Raw genomic sequence first — 16,899 nt, 5'->3', positions numbered from 1 at the left:
ATTTCCGGCCAAATCACCCGGGGGAAGGGCGTCCCGAGTACGACGGATCTAGTTCGCAATGAGCAGCAGCGACAACATCAACACCACTCGCCTGCATGTCCTTGCCGCGGTCGCCAGCCAGGAGGAGCATCTCCCTGCCTACGAGCGCCTCCACTACGATTGCCTGCTCATCCTGGCCGAGGCCGCAAACCGGGTGCTCGCCGGGCTTAGTTCAGAAGAAGGAAGCGAGAAAGAAGAAGAAGAAGTCGACAGGGGGACCCGGGAAGAGAACCCCCCGGGCGCCCGCACCACTGAATCCGACTATGACGGCGGCAGCAGCGGCGGCGGCGGCAGCAGCACGAGCGAGGCTGAAGACACGATTATCGCCTGGGCCAAGACGTCCACCTCAGTCTCCCGCCGGGACCGCCGCCGCTCTCCACCGAACCTGCGCCGAGAAAACAAGAACATGCCCACGCGATGCCGCCGCCGGCGGCTGGAGCAGCAGCAGCAGCGACGGGGCCGGCAAGCCCGCGGAGGCGGCGACGGCTGCCCGCGGCGGGACGACGACCATCGGGTTGCTGACGCCGCATCCCGGGCCTTGTGCCAGGTCGTCCGGCGGGACGGGTTAGGCGGCGCCTGCCTGCGGTGTGCGTCGCGTCGGGGGAGAAGGGGGGGGGACAGGAAGAATAATTAGGCTTGTCGGCGAGAGAGGGGACTGAGGCGTGATATGTTGTAAGAATCATAGGGTCGAGGGTCCTCGGAGTGAGGGAGGTTGACCATGTCAAACGGACTTCGGAGAAATCGAGGGAGGGATGGGTATGACTGACAGGCTGACCGCGTCTTCTTGTCTTGATGAGGGGGTGCGATACGTGGCTTTCCAGGAGTTCTGAACCGAACAGACTAATTAAGAGACCGGTATGGGGCTGAAATCATAACTCGGGTCTCGTAATTTGCATCCACTCCTGAGACCCTTGCGATTCACGATCAGCTTGTATTCCCAACAGTTATTTCTCCATGCACTAATTAACAGATCAACCACGGCAAGCGGAAACCGCTTTTTCTGCCGTAGGAGACCGTACCGGTCTGATCTTGACCATGACTGACGTGGGAGATGTCCGAATAGAGTTTACCCATGCACGTACCGAGGACAAGTAGCACATACCTGCAAGCAAGGTGACCCCCACGAGGGCTCTGTGAACTAGCCAACCATGAGCCAGGTCGACGGCCAACCAACGAACGGCCCGTCGGACGGCCTCACTTATCGCTTCCCCGCTCATCAACATGCAGGGAGGCACTCTGAAAGAAAGAGGGAAGACGGGATAAACAGAAACAAGAAATAAAAGAAGGCAGAAAAAAAAAGAAGAAGGAGAAGAAGAATAAAAGCCCGCTCCCATGGACGAACGTGCTAAGATCCCCGTCTCTCTTCCGTGCGACAAGCCGACGGTCAGCTACTGGCAAGACCCGCCTGATCCCATCGCCGACCACCGCACCACGCCCGACCTGCCTCCCACGGCCGACACCGTCATCATCGGTAGCGGCATCACGGGGACCGCCGTCGCCTGGAACCTACTGCAGAGTCGCAACCCGGGCACCATCGTGATGCTCGAGGCCCGCCAGGCCTGCTCCGGCGCCACGGGCCGAAACGGTGAGTTGGATTCTCGATTTCTTGTAGACGGAAAAGAGGAGGAGAGGAAGAAGAAAAAAAATGAGAGGCAAAATTATCAAAACGCGATCCTGTAGCTAGTGTGCCGCTGCTGACACCGAGGGCCGAGCTGGGAGCCCCGGGGGGGGGGGGGGGGGTTGGGGTGAAGGGGGGGGAAAATGTCTCTTTTGTATTTTTTTTTCTCCTTCCCGCCGCCCCCCCCCTTTTCGTCGGCGCGCTTGCCCTTTTCCCCTGCGCGCAAAAAAACAGGCGGTCACACCAAGGCGGCGTCGTACCGCACCTACGCCGCCCATCGCGCCGCCCACGGGGCCCGCGTCGCCGCGCAGGTCGCCGCCCTCGAGCTGCGCGGCATCCTCGCCCTGCATGACTTTGCCGACGCCCACGCCATACCCTGCGACCACCTGCGCCCCGACTTCGGACCCGGAGGGCCCGGCGAGAAGGAGGGAGGAAGAGGAGGAGGAGGCACTGCCAGCACCACTGCCAGTACCAGTACCAGTACCATCGACGTCATCTACGACCCGGCCGAGTGGGCGGCCGCCGTGTCCGGCGTCGCCGCCATCCAGCGCGACTTCCCCGCCGGCGCTCCCGAGGCCACCTACACGCTCTACTCGCGCGAGGAGGTGTTGGAGCGGTTCCGCGTGCACGACGTCGTCGTCGGCAGTGGCGGCAGCGGCAGCGAGGAGCAGGCGGAGGAGAAGGTGCAGGGCGGGGTCGGGTACCCCGCCGGCTCGCTGTCGGCGTACCGCTTCGCCATCGGCGTGCTGCGGCTCTGTCTGGAGCGGGGGCTCAACCTGCAAACCGGGACGCCGGTCCTGGAGCTTGCCAAGGTAGAGGCGGCCTCCCCCCCCCCCTCCCCCTCCTCGACCTCGTCCTCGACCTCGTCGCCGCCGCGGCGGGTGTGGGAAGTGCGAACGGCGCGGGGCGTGATCAAGGCCCCGAGGGTGGTGCTGGCGACCAACGGGTACACGGCGGCGATCTGGAAGCCGTTCCAGGGCGTCGTGGTGCCCCTGCGCGGGCAGGTCACGGCGCAGAGGCCCGGGCGGTCCATGCCCCGGGGCGGGTGTCTGGAGACGACCTACAGCTTCGTCTACCGGGGCGGCTATGAGTACATGGTCTCGCGGCCCGATGGTGCCAGGTTCGCGGGCGACGTCGTCATCGGGGGCGGCCTGGCGAGGGCGGAGCGCGAGGGCCTGTCCGAGTTCGGAACGGCGGACGACGGCGCGCTCAACGAGGGCATCAGCAGCTATCTGAGGGAAGCGGCGGCGCGCTATTTCGGTCCCGACTGGGGCGACGACCATCCCGACGGGCGGGTCCGGAACGAGTGGACCGGCATCATGGGTTTCAGCCCGGACGGATTCCCGTTCGTCGGCGAGGTGCCGGGGGAAAGCGGGCTATGGACCAGCTGTAGTTTCCAGGGACACGGCATGGTCCTGTGCTGGATGTGTGCGAGGGCTCTGGTGGACATGATGGAGGGTCGGGACGACGAGCAACTGAGGGACTGGTTCCCGGACGTCTTCCGCATCACCAGGGAGAGGCTGGCCCTAAAGTTTCAAGGCCGTCTGGACTCGATCCCCCACGTCGGAGACGACTAGGAGGAAACGAGAGAGGGAGGTAACCGACAGTGATGTAGCTTGGCTAAACGCTCGCTTGACGGTAGATCATTAACTACAAGTAGTAAATGGAGTAGACCCCTGTGCCGCCGATCTTTCGGCCCCTTCGACTCTCAGAACCGAGAAATTTTGAGGCTCGAGTCACTTCGAACGTGTGAAAAAAAAAAAAAAAATCCCCCCCCTCTAACCAACCCAAAGTTTTATAATATTAAGAATCGAGGGGGTGCTTCCGCAGCTGGCTTCTGCTATCTCTGGCTGCAAGATTTGGCCGGGATGTACTGTACATCCGTACTGTGTATGGACCCGAAGAACCTTGGTTATCTTGCTCCGCGCCACGTACCTGTCCTCCGATGCCTTTCGGCGGTCGTATCCATCCCGTACAAGTAACTATGGTACTCGGCACACATCATGCGCTAGTCGAGTCAGACGAAATTGCGAGGAAGGGGTACGGAGTACACTAGTAACTAACTAACTAACTAGTGTATGGAGTAGTCGCTCTCTCATCGCGTCGGATGATCCCGTTGTGTCTCTACATAGTATTTGCAGGCCTTGCCTTCTTGGCGTTGTGCTGTGTCCGGCCAATTGGGACGGGGAACCGAGCGGTCGGTCTTGAGAAATCATGCGAACGACCGAGATGGAGAAGCAGTGGAACTGGGAAGTGAGCTGGCTGCACTCCACAGGAGCTATCCGTACTGACCCGCTTTGGGCCCGGCCGATTGGGACGTGATTTCCCTGCAGCCCTAACATTTGGTATTCGGCTGTGGCGCCACAAAAGTAAAACTCTCGCAGTACGGACTAGTTACTCCGTAGTGTAAATCGAACGTTACACTGCTGCGTACTCCGTAGCATGAACCACGTACTGTACGGAGTACCGTACGTGTGTACGGATTACTCCGTACCTATCGTAGGTATGTACCTTAGGTACCTCGTCCATTTTCTACCATGAAAAACGAAAATCATCACGGTAAATTGAGCCCAACTCTTGTCTCCATACTCTACAAGGACTACGTCTTTGCTCTGCCGTTTTCCTACCCGGACCGTCGCGTTTCATTTCTTCGACGATCAACTCAACGAGACGAAGACGGGAACACCGCCGACGACGCTTGCCCGCTTTGGAACACGAAACGACCGATGCAGCTTTCGCCAACGAACGGGTGGCCCACCCGTCCCAGCGGCACGTCTCTCTGCCAAGGAACGGGGTACTGCGTATGTACTCCGTGCATAGAAGCACACCACACACCACAACCAGACTGTTGGGACAGGTTTGCCTCACCGCCAACCCGCGGCTAACGGGGTACGTGCCGAGGGCGACGGCAGACTACAACGAACGATCGAGGCGATGGTGAGAAGCAACTTGTGCACCATCTCAGATTCCTGTCCACTGCTGGGTTTGTATACGGTCCACCTATTGCTGAGATCGGGATATGGTATGTACATACATGTATTTGTTCGGACCACAAGCATCTACTTCTCGCGTCTTGTGTCGTCAATTGATGGCAATAGTTAATGCCGATTGGCACTCGCCCGGAATTTGGTGGACACTGACATCGTTCCCCTGGCAAGCGGTTTTCCTCTCAGCCTGTTTTCCTTCGGTCCACTAAAACGGATATGATAATATGATACCACCCTGTATGTAGACGGAACGGGCATGGCCGACCCGTGATCCCAGCACCCACATCCTGTTCTCTCCCCTCCTCTCCCGCACTGCAGAATCCGTTCAGTTTTGCCCTCGGATTGGGGCAGCCGAACCAAACCAGCGGGCCCTGTGGATATCGCTCGCCAATGAGCCACTCCCGCTCTTCCATTCCTCGCTTCCGAAGACCGCACCTCCCCGACCCTCTCCCTTGGACCACACGTTACCAAATTCCCGGGTCTCAGGGTTCAGGAGCCCTCATCATCTGCTGCCGACTGTTGTGCCCATCCCGTATAGACACACGCACACAAACACACAGGCGCGTGCGCAAAACGTCAGTGCTTCGTTGCACGCCACGTAGTCGCTCCAACGGCAGCGGAAGACGGGGAGACTTTGGCCATCTCCACTCTCACCGGTGCAACCCCTTTCATGTATGCCCCTGATATTACCAACCCCCGGGCCGGACAGAGAAAGGGCAAGAAGAAACCATTTTTTTTTAAAAAAAAAAAAAAAAACAAAAGCCGAAATATTACACTCGGGAGGTCACAACAAGTCCACCATGAACCGGGAAAATCCTTCTGGCGAACTGTCCTCAGGAACGGTCTCGCCTTCGCGTCCATCTTCCAGCTCCACCGAGATTGCAGTGGCCGTGAGCCCGACGCCAGAAGAGGACCTCTACGTTGCCGCGCACGCCATGAGGGAGGCCATTCGTCAGGGTAGCAGCAGCAGCAAGCCAGTCGCACCAGGAGGAGATGAGAACACAGCGAACAGGACAGCCTCGCCACCGCCCTCGGCATCAGATTTCAGCATCGCACAGCAGACTACCACCACCGCTGCCAGCAGTTACCCTGCCAGCTGGTCCGGTCCGGATAAGGCCGTACCAGACGACGACCCAGGAGAAGATGGCCACGAGAGCAACGGCGGCGACGACGACCACGAGGACGACGAGGACGACGACGACGACGAGGAGGAGGAGGAGGAGGAAGAAGAAGAAGAGGAGGAGGAAGGGCCGGGAGGAGGAGGAGGGGTCGACGACGGCAACAATGCGTTCGCCTTTGACGACGACATGGGGCGGTACCCGGCCTCCATGACCAGCTCGGTGCGCGACCACCTGTACGAGGGCGGGCTGCGGTACCACGCCTACCGCGCCGGCAAGTACGCCTTCCCCAACGACGAGACGGAGCAGAACCGCGACGACATGAAGCACGCCATGACCCTCATGCTGTGCCGCGGCGCCTACTTTTACGCCCCCGTTGAGGAGGTCCTGAAGAGGGGCGGCGACGTGCTGGATCTGGGTACGTTCACCACTCTCTTTTTGTCTTCTTGTCTTCTTGTCTTCTTCTTCTTCCCTTCTAGAGAACAGCGGCTGACTTTCCGGGCTCCTGCAGGCACCGGGACGGGAATATGGGCGATGGAACGTGAGTAGCCTGGCTTCTTCCCTCGTCTTTTCATTTTGTGCTTGTTCTCATCGGGGAACGTGATGTCCGGGAACAGCCGGTCGAGTTTGCGTGGACCGTTACACCTCTCAGGCGGTGACCAGACAGTGTTAAAAGGGGATTGGTACTTCAACACCACCCGAAACTGAAGAAGCTAATCGTGTTACCAGTTGGCGACAAGTACCCAAACAGCACCATAACCGGCATCGACCTATCCCCGATTCAGCCCACGTTCGTCCCAGAAAACGTCCACTTCTTCGTCGACGACTTTGAAGAAGACTGGGTCGACCCGCCCAATAAGTACGACTTTATCCACATACGCCACACTCTCCATTCCGTCAAGGATGTCGACGCCCTCCTGAGCCGAGTAATGCGGTAGGTCAACCACACAACACAACCCCTTCCCCCGCCTTCCCAACTCTCGTCTCGTCCACCCCACGAAGCTAACCACTCCCCCCCCCCCCCCCCCCCCCCCCCCCCCCACCCCCCCCCCCCCCCCCCCCCCCCCCCCTCTTTGCTGCTTGTTTCCACAGCCACCTCAAGCCAGGCGGCTACTTTGAGATCCAAGAACTGGGCGCCATCCCCCAGTCGGACGACGGCACGCTGACCCCCGAGACGCCATACGCCCTGCGCGACTACATCAACTTCATCATCGCCGGCCTGCGCGTCCTCGGGTCGGACGGCCACGCGGTGCTGCGCATGCCGGAGCGGATGCGGGCCGCCGGGTTCGAGGACGTGCGGCGGACGACGCACAAGTGCCCGCTCGGCGCCTGGCCGCGCGACCGCCGCCTGCGCGTCTGCGGCATCTTCCTGCGCACCGCCCTCATGGACGGCCTGCGCGGCCTCAGCCACCGGCCCCTGACCGCCCTCGGCTGGACCCAGCTGCAGATCGAGATGTTCCTGGTCGAGGTCCGCAAGGCCCTCATGGAGTCCAGCGTGCACGCCTACTTTACCATGTACATGATCCACGGCCGGAAACCGCTGAGCTGATTTCCTCCCTCCCACCACCATCAACAAAACATTTTTTCCCGTCCTGCGCGTTCATCTTTCCGTTCTATCCGGACACGCATAAAGAAGCCGGTGATTCGTCGGTCTACCCGAGATGGCGAGGGCGGCCCTCGAGAGAAAAGTAAGACGGAGCGGAGAAGGGATCTAGACGGAAGCAACACAACGTCTCCCCCGGACGATCCCCCTATGAACGGCGCCAGAATCCAGCACAAGGGAAACAAGGCGTCGGTCGTCCATCATCCGGGAAGAAATGGGACGCCCCGAGGGGGGGGAACCACCGTTGTGGGGAACACTATTACAGCAAGGCCGGAGGCCTCGCCGCGCCCCGTGTCGATCGTCATTCCTCCGCTAGATCCGACGCTTCATCCGGTTCCAAGCACGCGGAAATCAGAGAGGGAGTTTGGCCTGCCCCGTTCGGAACGTCACGTACTTCAGCAAAACCGTCGTCACCACCATACCAGACGAACAAGATTCTCGATATGTTCCACCTTAGAACCGATCTTTTTTTTTTCGTTCTTTTCTTTTCTCTTTCTACATAGGACATGGGTGCATCATGGAATCTCTCGGATGACAATCTGGTGACACATCATAGAAAGGCACAAGAAAGTTTTGGAGCATGCGGTTGGCGTTTTGGCGTTTCTGCAGCGGCCTTTTCTTCAGGGGGGGAAGAGAAAAATATACTCGAATGTGAGGAGGAACAGACTGAAGAGGCTATTAAGAGTGGTCTTGTTGGGCAAGGCACGATGGCGTCGAATAAACAACTACATGACAGACTATGTGGAGCAGAGGATATAGAGGCTGGTATGACTTCTGTTTTAGAGGAAGAAAAAAGAGAAAAGGGGGGGGGGGGGGGGGGGGGGGGGGCTCGGTCTGAGTCGGGATTGGTCACAAAGTCAGCAGCATTCTTAATGCGGTAGCTCTCGGGGGATTTGACAGGCGAGCATGCCGGCTCGTTGGACCAAAGCACCGTGGATCTGGAGCCAATAACGATACTCATTCTGCCGTGGGTCGCGCACAATCGCTTCCTGTAGTGACTATAGACTGATGATGGCTTGGCGGATGTCAACCAGTCCAGTAGGCATCATCATATACGACGGCTATGAGGAGGAAATCGTGGAGGCCTGGCTGTTCTGTTCTGCTTTTGTCCTCCTTGATGTTGCCTCCAATTCATTGTACCCGCGCCAAGTAAGGACACAGCGAGTAACAATTTAGGGATTTACTGAGATCCTAGTGATATAGACATACCTCCTCCCCTTAAGAAGTCGTCTTTTTCCAGTGCACCTTGACGCCGCCCCAGCTGTGCTCTGAATACTCGGCTTGCACCTTCTGGCAAGTCTTCAGACCCCAGTCCGTCACCCCGACCATCAGGCTGCTCTCAAACATGAATGCGCAGCTACCCTCTCCCACCTTGGCCGGCTTCAGCTCCGCGTTCCTCGCCCCCTCGTAGCTGTCTACGTCCGGCCCATGCCCGCTCATGATGTTGTGCAAGCTGGCACCCCCCGGCACGAACCCGCCTTTTCCACCCTTCTTGGCGTCATACGCACCCTGAATGAGACCCATGAACTCGCTCATTGTGTTGCGGTGGTACCACGGCGGACGGAAGGTGTCCTCGCCGACCAACCACCGCGGCGGGAAGATGACAAAGTCCGCGACCGATGTGCCGGGGTGGTCCGACGGCGCCGACAAGACGGTGAAGATGCTCGGATCCGGATGGTCGTACGAGATGGTACCGATGGTGTTGAACCGCCCGAGATCGTACTTGTACGGGTAGTAGTTGCCGTGCCAGGCCACCACGTCAAACGGGGTGTGCCGCTGCACCGCCCGATACAGCGCGTTGTTAAACTTGCCCGTCACCACGTACTCGTTGGGCCCATCAAACGCCGTCTCCCCGCAGTCCTCATCGAAGCTCGCGACGGGCGCCTGGAAGTCCCTCGCGTTCGCCAGCCCGTTGGACCCGATCGGCCCCAGCTCCGGCAGCACGAACCGGCCCTGGAACAGCTCCAGCGCGTACCCCCTCGCCGGCTTGCCCTCCTCGGCCAGCCGCACCTGGTACCTGACCCCGCGGGGGATCACGCAGATCTCCATCGGCCGGACGAGCAGCCAGCCCATCTCGGTCCGGATGTCCAGCGCCCCCTCCTGCGGCACCAGCAGCAGCTCGCCGTCGGCCGAGTAGAACGCCTCCCTCTCGCCCATCGACCGGCCCGCCGCGTACACGTACATGGCGCACCCCTGCTTGACGGTCGGGTCACCCGCTCCCGCGAGCAGGTGCAGCCCGCTCACAAAATCCGCCTCCGGATCGTGGTCGAACGGGTCCCAGCGCAGCTGGTTCGGGATGTGATGCAACTTGCGGAACGGCTCGCCCCCGAGACCGAGCGACTCGTTGGGCGCGGGCGCTGGCGTGAAGGGAGGGTGAGAGCACGCGGGCAGGATGCGGTAGAGCCACGACTGCTTGTTCTCGTGGCGCGGCGCGGTGAAGGCGGTGCCGGAGAGCTTTTCGGCGTAGAGGCCTAGCGGTGGCTTCTGCGGCGAGTTTTGGGCGGTGGGTAGAGCGCCGGGAACAGCTTCGGTTCTGGTTGTCGAGAGGGGTTAGTGGTGGTCATGGTTAGTATTGGCGGGGGGGGGGGGGGGGGGGGGGGGAAGAGAGAGAGGGGATTGAGGACAGGAGTGTGAAGAGAGGCAGAAAGAACAATCGATGGAAGAAGGAGCGTACTCAAAGTAACAATCGAAGCCATTCTGGTACTTGTACTTCTCCTTCAGAGCAAAATTTGTAACCGGCATCTTGAATGGTAGCTCGAGTCCAAAAGCGGCGAAGGCACAGTAGTGGTTAGTTGATGGTCGAATTCGTACCTCCAGGACGTTATTTCAAGTTGGAGAACTGGGAAGCGGCTGGAGAACTGAGGAGGCGGCGGGACTACGTATTGAACTCATTCTACCAATTTCGAGGGGCCGCATCCTCCCGCTTATTATTACACATCCGGTTCACTCGGACCCGTTGTGCGGTCATCGACTTCGATCCTGCAAGTCGGGAAGCTTCGTCGAGCTTGCCAATTCCGCGCGTGACGGCACGGCACGCCGCTGCGGGGCCGAAGGTAGCCGCCGGTATGCGACCTTCTCCAGTATCCGTCAACACTTAAAACCATCCGGGCTCCATACCTGAACCCTGCCCCGACCTGCAGGAGGGGGACCGGCACCATTTCCACAACTCACGCCGAGAGACGTGTCAGACTGGGCAACTAAAGTAGTAGTAGTAGTAGTAATAGCTCAATTACCGTGGTGAAATGCTGGGCGTCGAAGCAGCTGCAGGTCCGGCATGTAGCAATCCCCACTCCGCTCCATCGGCTGCTGTTCTGGGGTCAATCCGGACCCTCCCAAGTTCACCTCGCCGCTGACCTCGGGATCAGCTGCGTTGTGCATTCAAATGCATAATATGAGCAACCCAACTTCACCAAGGGAGTTTCGACGTCACCATATCACCACACATCTTGGAACAGAGCTGGGGACAAGGCAGCTGGATTGACGGGGAGATACATAAGCCGGACGACCTATGACGACCATCCTATCCCGTCACCGACTCCGATCCCCTGCCGATGATGGCTCAACGAACCAAGCTTGATGAGCCGGCTGTGTGTCCCAGCACATACAACAACCGAAGTATCAGCCCCATTCCGAACGCAGGATCCCAGTCTACTGAATCGATTTTGGACAGCTCGAGAGAAGCCAAACACCGAACCGAAGGAGGAATTGCGAGAAGACGTGCATCATGAGTCGTTCACTACTCATCACCACCCTTGTTCTTCTTTTTCTTACTTGAGGAAGCCACACCGGCGTCCTTCCGCAGGTGCACAATCAGACGGGTCCATGACTCCTCCTTGTCCCACTCGAACCCTGCCAGGTACGGTAAGTCAAGCTCGTCATCAGCCTGCACGACACGTTAGACAATGGCGAGCTAACCACTGCTGCGCATGGCAGACACTCACCCTCTTCTTGAACTGCTTGTGGATGGCATCCAGGGCGTCCTTGATGGTGACGCCCTTGAGGTTCCGTGCTGTTACCTCCAATCCCAGCGGGAAGTGCAAGTCAATCTTCTTGACCGGTGGTGTTGTGAGCATCTTCTTGAGAATCTCCTTGTCCTCTATTGTTGTAGGCGACGTGTTAATCTTCCTGGGGTAGGGGTTAGAGGTGTCCAGCCGAACGTTACCCGGGCTTGGGCTGAACTTACCACCCCGTGGCTTGCGTCTCCTTGGCGATTTGCAGCTCAATTCCCTGGGCCTCTGCGACGAGGGGGATTGTAAATTAGCAATTGCCGGGTACTCTGGAACTAGGGAAGGTGCGGTGCAGACAGGACAAAAGAGGTAACTTACCCAGGTCGTTGATGTTCATAACCCCGTTCGCGCTCGAGCTGGCCCGGCGGTGCTTGGCTTCTTTCTGCTCCTTGGCGGGGACATCGATGCCTTGAACGGCAGAGTCGACCTTGGTGAGTGGCTCGGACATGTTGCTTGCGTGGTGTGCTGGAAGCTGAGTGTATTAGGTGGATTGACAAGTCCCTGCGGGCAATGGGACCGAGTGAGAAAGCAAGGATCAGGCGAGCAAGAGGCAAGTGGTCTGATTCTATCAACCTACGTTTCGAGACTTGAGATGGACCAGGGAATGGGCGTTTTGTTTTCGAATTGATGGTTTACGATGGATTTCGTTGGACGGAAGACCGATGAGGGGAAAGGAGAGGAGAAGCCCAAAGAGGGGGTTGGAGGTGGCCTTTATTAAGAGGCGGCCGGCCGTGCAATGGGCAGATCAGCCATCTTTGCTGCAAGCGTTCCTGCCACTGTTTCGTCAGACCGGGCGGGGTAATGTCAGGAGAGCTCCCTGGTAGGTTGCGGGAAGCGGCAGTGATCACGTTGACTGGCTCACGGGATCGCGTGACGAGTACATCATGATGGCACGACCTCGCAGGCGAGCCCTGCGTGGCTTAAACAGGCCAAGGTACCTGGCCCGAGCGTCCTGCAGCCAGCGCTAACAGCCCAGCCCAAGCCAGAATCTGGGGTAATCTGGGGTACCGGGGTGCCCGACCCACTGCGGGCAACCAGCGCTTTTGCACCGCCTAAGGCCTCAACAAGACATCAATTGGTATCAATGCCGAGACTCAGTTGTCAATTACATACGTCTAACTTTTCCAATGCTTGTTTTGAGTTTGTTGTAGTTATGCAGCTGGTGGAAGTTAGGACAGGAACCTTGAGTGACAAGCAATCCGGCCGGGCCGGGAAGGTGCCCGCTGCAACGATCAGTGGGGCAAAGGTGGGGTATCCCGAGCAGGAGCGACCTCCAACAGAGTAGTGTATTCGATCAAAAAGGCAAGTCCTCCCTCACCATCCTTTCTAGCTTGTAGTGCACCTCCTTTTGTGCAATGGATTTTGCTTCGCGAGTGCTAAAGCCCTGTGAAGGACCACGTGGTTGGTTCAAACCTGTTGTTTTGATCAACCTAGTCCACGTTGCAGGCATACAAATACCCGACTAGTGACTATTGATTCTCCGGACTGAGGCAGTGGTGGACGGCAGCTGTCTAGCTCCAGGCAGGAAGCGGGGAAACGGGAGTTCGGAAATCCTATCAGTTGAGCCCGTTCATTTCTGGAACCGTTAATCGACCCCTCGCCCAGAGCAAGCCGCCCAACCCCGCCCCCTCACACTCCCGACTCGAAGCTGGAACTTGAACTGGCCGATACCGCAATGGACCACATTGAAAGTTGCTGCATATCTGGGCTGGACAACAATTTTATTGCACAACCGTTCTTGGATTTCTTCTTGGTACCCGAGGGACAATGTTTGACGATAAGTGCATAACGTGACATATACCTGTTGAAGATGTCGTAGGTAGATTTCGCTACCTGTCTGTTTCTCGGCTTGTGCTAGTTCTGTCACCGCCAGCCATTCTTCAAGGTGAAGGTTCCGAGAATTGGCAGCGCTAGCCGACGAAAGAAAGCCATCGGGTATCTAGGCGGTTTTGCTCGAGTCCGGATTCAAGATATTAGTCTTTCTAATCTTTCGTTAAATTTTTCGGCTTCAACCATAAATTCGTACATCCTAGGTGTAAACGCCCAATACCGTATCAAAGAACTTCTGTGTCATACCGAGACCTAGTGTAACTCCTCTCCTCCGCTTCGATGTGGCAAATTATTCTTCGCTCGTAATGCGCCCGTCAACCCCGCGAGTTCGCGCTGACAACTGAAAAGCTTTAGGTGTCGATGTCGTCGGGAGCTTGTATTCCCGCACCTATGTTATTTACAAAGTCACTTGTTCAATTTCTTGTCTGATATATAATTATAGCACAAATTACATTTGACCAGGCATCAGACAGGCTGATCTCTTTGATGGGACTATTGACCACGCCTTGAGTTGATATCGTCACAACGTACTGAAGATAGGCTTTAACGGATGTTGCCAGATTTTAGACTAGAAACTCGCCGCAGTTCAGCTGAATTAGACGACGGACGTTTTGAGGCGCGTACCTTGCGGTAATCACAGAAATTCTTGAGTATGGTCGGAGCTAGCTCCACATGATAGCTACAATTGAGGAAGAGGTTCGATTAACCCATTGCGAGTCGGATGTCCGGTTCTGATTACACGTCACAGGCCGTGAACAGAGACTTCTGAAACCGAGGTTAAGGTTTGAAGACGCTTGCTGACATGCCACGGCATGTAGAGAACTTGAATTTTAGCAAGTAGGGGTTTAACAGAGATGTATAGATAATTTCAGACGATTCTTTTAACCGCAAAGGATGAGGGAAAAGAAGCGAGAATCAGCAGTTTGACTAGCAGGCGGTTCTGGTGTTGGCAGCACTAACTCAATGTCGTAGTGGCCAATCACGCATACGCGTGGATGGATGATGTGATATGGAATCGGTAAGACACCTCCAATTGAAACTCGAGGATGAACTACCTCGGCTCTTAAAAACCCCGGAAGATGATAAGCAGTGCCAAAACCAGGTTAGATATCTTCAGTGAAACTTCGAGGTACACTAGATGATGTCTCCTTAGGGGATTGTTGAACCAGTGGAAGAATGAATCTGACCGCATCGTTGAATTGGCAATCCCGGGCTGTTGCTACCTTGTAACAACTCATCGCTTCGATGGGTTACCAAGACAGAACAGGGCATGTTGCATGCCATCGCTGTTTCGTAATTAAAGCCAAAAATGAAAGACCACTGGCAAAATGGAATCACTCCCTTAGGGACCTAGGGTTATGATTTTGACATTAGTTTGATCAATGACAAGATGTGACTTGAAGTACGAGGCCATGAAGGAAATAAGCTGAAAAGTTTCAGACAGCATGCGAGAAGTCTATATGATTAATTATCTGGTATTATCTGGTGTACCAGGATTTCGGCCATGACTCGCAAGACAACAATCTCATCTTCAAACTAACTTGATGCTCATGCTAAAAACGACTTGCCTCATCATCTATCTTGGCTCATCATTCGTGGCCCATTTCTCATGACTCGTGAACACCCTTCCGAAAGTCAAGGGTTAAGAAAACGAACAATGCAGACCACAAAACCCATAACGCCTCAATAATGCAGTCCAAATCTCCAAGTGATCAACACCTCCCCAACCGCCCAACTCTCCCGCCCCGGCTCCCGTGCAAGAATTCAGGCCTTTTCATGTCGTTCATCGTGTCGCTCGTCGACTCGTGAGAATCCCTCCAATCCAAACCTTCTCGTATTTTTAATTCCCCTTTTATAACGGGGTCCTCCGCAGATGATCGCCACCTAAACAGTATCAACCCACCTACTGGGAGCAGCCAGGGTGGAAGAAGTCCGAGTCGTGACTCCGCCGGCGACCGGCGAGCCGCGACGACGCCACGGCCCCAAGCAGCCCGCGCAGGGCGACGCCCAGCACCATGAGGGCCTCGACGCTCAGCAGGCCGATCCAGATGTTGTTGAGGAGCTGGTCCTCGCTCTGTTGTGCGAGGAGGCCGGAGAGGCTAATGTCGAGCATCTTCTTCTTCTTTAGATGTTCTCCAAGTTTAGATTGGACCGTCGTATTATAATAGGAGAAAGGGGCCAAGGAGATGTGAGTTGCGGTCCGGCGGTGTTGAGCCGGGCCGTGGATGGTCGGTGATCAGAATGGTGTTGAGGGAGGGGCGCCAAACACAGGTGAGGATACTTTGAAGAAACCTAATGATGACTGCGACTGAATGTCTCCCGGTATTTGCTTGGTGCCGTCGAGAGAAGGGGACTGGCGGTGAGGGAAGAAAATTTCTGGGAGCGTCGGCAACAAGCGTAATTGATTAATTGATCCGCCCAGGGCATGCGCTCGGTACAGGGGAACTGGGATATGGATATCCCCTTGCGGCAACAGCTCTTGGAGTCGTCGTTCGAGCCCGCGATATGAGGGCTGAAACGCAGTTGAGGTGCCTACTGTCGGAGAAGAGAGTCGAGGTTTCAAGTTGAGCAAAAGTCGAGCGGGTGTGCGTGTGATGTGGCTGGGGTCGCTCTAGACCCCTGTGCGAAAACCCACAACTCCCAATGCGGTGAGGCTAAAATAGTGTGGAAGGGCACACCGCCATTGAGAAAATGAGGACACGAATGCGAAGGACCCAGTTGAAGTAGGTAGGTATTGAGCGGGAAGGAGCATGGACGAGCGGCTGCTCAAGAAAAGAACACGGTGGAAACTGGTGACGGTAAGCAATTAATTAATTATTATCCGCCCTCTGATTCTTGGAACACTCTCGAGAGTGATAACTCTGTTGGCTGGTGCTCCGAGTTGCCACCATCCTCGCAGCGCGAAATGACTGGGTATGCTTGGGTGCGGCAAAACGTGCCCCGGATTTTCACTTGTGTTGTGTAAGTGTGACAGATTAACTTGAGGCCAACCTGGCTAATTACCGAGTCTGGAATCGACACTAATATGGGCTTCATGAAGCTCGGAATAACTCTCGAGAGTTGTCTATGGAGCGGCAAGATTGGGGCTTGGCACGATCGGCTGATTGCCGGATTTCTATTTTCGTCTCTGTGGGGGGACCTACTGATAATTAGTGACTACTGTACGGATTATTGAAAACTCGCTTTGAACTTAATTAAACTATATTTGTCCGAGTGTTGCCTTCAAGGTTTCCATTCAAGTGGTTCTTGAGTTCTAGCCGGCTCAGCTCTCAGACTCATCGTACTGATAAGGTCGCAAATCTCAAGTGCTGAGCAGTAGTGACCCACATGAATTGAAAACTGAAGCCATCGTTTCGATCCCGTCTTGACAGAAAAAGCTTGAGGTGCCTCAAGCCCATAAGTACCCGAGGTACGCTTATTGGTGGAACGAGTGATGAAATTGCGGCGGGAACAGAGGGGAACAGACCACGCAATGAATTCTAATAGAGCACCAAAAAGGCAGGGTGCCCGCGGAGATAATGGACTTCTTGGCACATCTTTGGCTATCTGAACTCAATTTGAGCTAACCACTCGAGTCTTATCTATGACTGATGCCTGGGTTCGTCCATAGAACAGTGGCAAGGCAGCAGCGGGGCTGTTCATTCACAGCGTTGAAATCATTTCTTTGATGGGGTCAATGCCAAACACCCTCTATCTC

The 16,899-nt window shown here is 56.5% G+C and overlaps 6 protein-coding genes across 6 annotated transcripts; 3 read left to right on the top strand and 3 right to left on the bottom strand.

Moving 5' to 3' along the window:
- Positions 1 to 58: 58 nt before the first annotated feature.
- Positions 59 to 1,134, top strand: P884DRAFT_279680 (uncharacterized protein; the record flags this gene model as incomplete). The annotated part of the gene is made up of 2 exons (XM_069443343.1): positions 59 to 626; positions 1,010 to 1,134. The coding sequence occupies 2 exons, from the start codon at positions 59 to 61 to the stop codon at positions 1,132 to 1,134; spliced, it is 693 nt and encodes a 230-aa protein (XP_069295220.1).
- Positions 1,135 to 1,329: 195 nt separating this feature from the next.
- On the top strand, positions 1,330 to 3,346 carry P884DRAFT_286886 (FAD dependent oxidoreductase). The gene is made up of 2 exons (XM_069443851.1): positions 1,330 to 1,624; positions 1,892 to 3,346. Exons 1-2 carry the CDS (start codon positions 1,372 to 1,374, stop codon positions 3,232 to 3,234), a joined length of 1,596 nt encoding a protein of 531 aa, XP_069295219.1. The 5' UTR covers positions 1,330 to 1,371; the 3' UTR covers positions 3,235 to 3,346.
- A 2,098-nt stretch (positions 3,347 to 5,444) lies between these two features.
- On the top strand, positions 5,445 to 7,311 carry P884DRAFT_207430 (S-adenosyl-L-methionine-dependent methyltransferase; the record flags this gene model as incomplete). The annotated part of the gene is made up of 5 exons (XM_069438790.1): positions 5,445 to 5,601; positions 5,770 to 6,180; positions 6,274 to 6,303; positions 6,492 to 6,696; positions 6,855 to 7,311. 5 exons carry the CDS (start codon positions 5,445 to 5,447, stop codon positions 7,309 to 7,311), a joined length of 1,260 nt encoding a protein of 419 aa, XP_069295218.1.
- Positions 7,312 to 8,583: 1,272 nt separating this feature from the next.
- Positions 8,584 to 10,107, bottom strand: P884DRAFT_279677 (Homogentisate 1,2-dioxygenase; the record flags this gene model as incomplete). Its single annotated transcript, XM_069443342.1, has 2 exons — positions 8,584 to 9,898; positions 10,040 to 10,107. 2 exons carry the CDS (start codon positions 10,105 to 10,107, stop codon positions 8,584 to 8,586), a joined length of 1,383 nt encoding a protein of 460 aa, XP_069295217.1.
- Positions 10,108 to 11,101: 994 nt separating this feature from the next.
- Positions 11,102 to 11,820, bottom strand: P884DRAFT_207443 (uncharacterized protein; the record flags this gene model as incomplete). The annotated part of the gene is made up of 4 exons (XM_069438791.1): positions 11,102 to 11,248; positions 11,307 to 11,490; positions 11,549 to 11,600; positions 11,691 to 11,820. 4 exons carry the CDS (start codon positions 11,818 to 11,820, stop codon positions 11,102 to 11,104), a joined length of 513 nt encoding a protein of 170 aa, XP_069295216.1.
- A 2,872-nt stretch (positions 11,821 to 14,692) lies between these two features.
- P884DRAFT_262925 (uncharacterized protein) lies at positions 14,693 to 15,741 on the bottom strand. The gene has a single exon (XM_069441706.1). The coding sequence runs from the start codon at positions 15,313 to 15,315 to the stop codon at positions 15,106 to 15,108; it is 210 nt and encodes a 69-aa protein (XP_069295215.1). The 5' UTR covers positions 15,316 to 15,741; the 3' UTR covers positions 14,693 to 15,105.
- Between the last annotated feature and the right edge of the window lie 1,158 nt (positions 15,742 to 16,899).

This window comes from Thermothelomyces heterothallicus, assembly GCF_042370625.1.
Source record: "Thermothelomyces heterothallicus CBS 202.75 unplaced genomic scaffold P884_scaffold_23, whole genome shotgun sequence".
Taxonomy (NCBI): domain Eukaryota; kingdom Fungi; phylum Ascomycota; class Sordariomycetes; order Sordariales; family Chaetomiaceae; genus Thermothelomyces; species Thermothelomyces heterothallicus.
The sequence above is the reverse complement of the archived record's forward strand: the minus strand, read 5'-3'. Positions and strand labels throughout refer to the sequence as shown.

Bases quoted from the DNA above. Each gene is read 5' to 3' on its own strand.
- P884DRAFT_286886 (XM_069443851.1), top strand. From the start codon at position 1,372: ATGGACGAACGTGCTAAGATCCCCGTCTCTCTTCCGTGCGACAAGCCG. The intron at 1,625-1,891 runs GTGAGTTGGATT...GCAAAAAAACAG, and splicing joins CGGCGCCACGGGCCGAAACG to GCGGTCACACCAAGGCGGCG.
- P884DRAFT_262925 (XM_069441706.1), bottom strand. From the start codon at position 15,315: ATGCTCGACATTAGCCTCTCCGGCCTCCTCGCACAACAGAGCGAGGAC.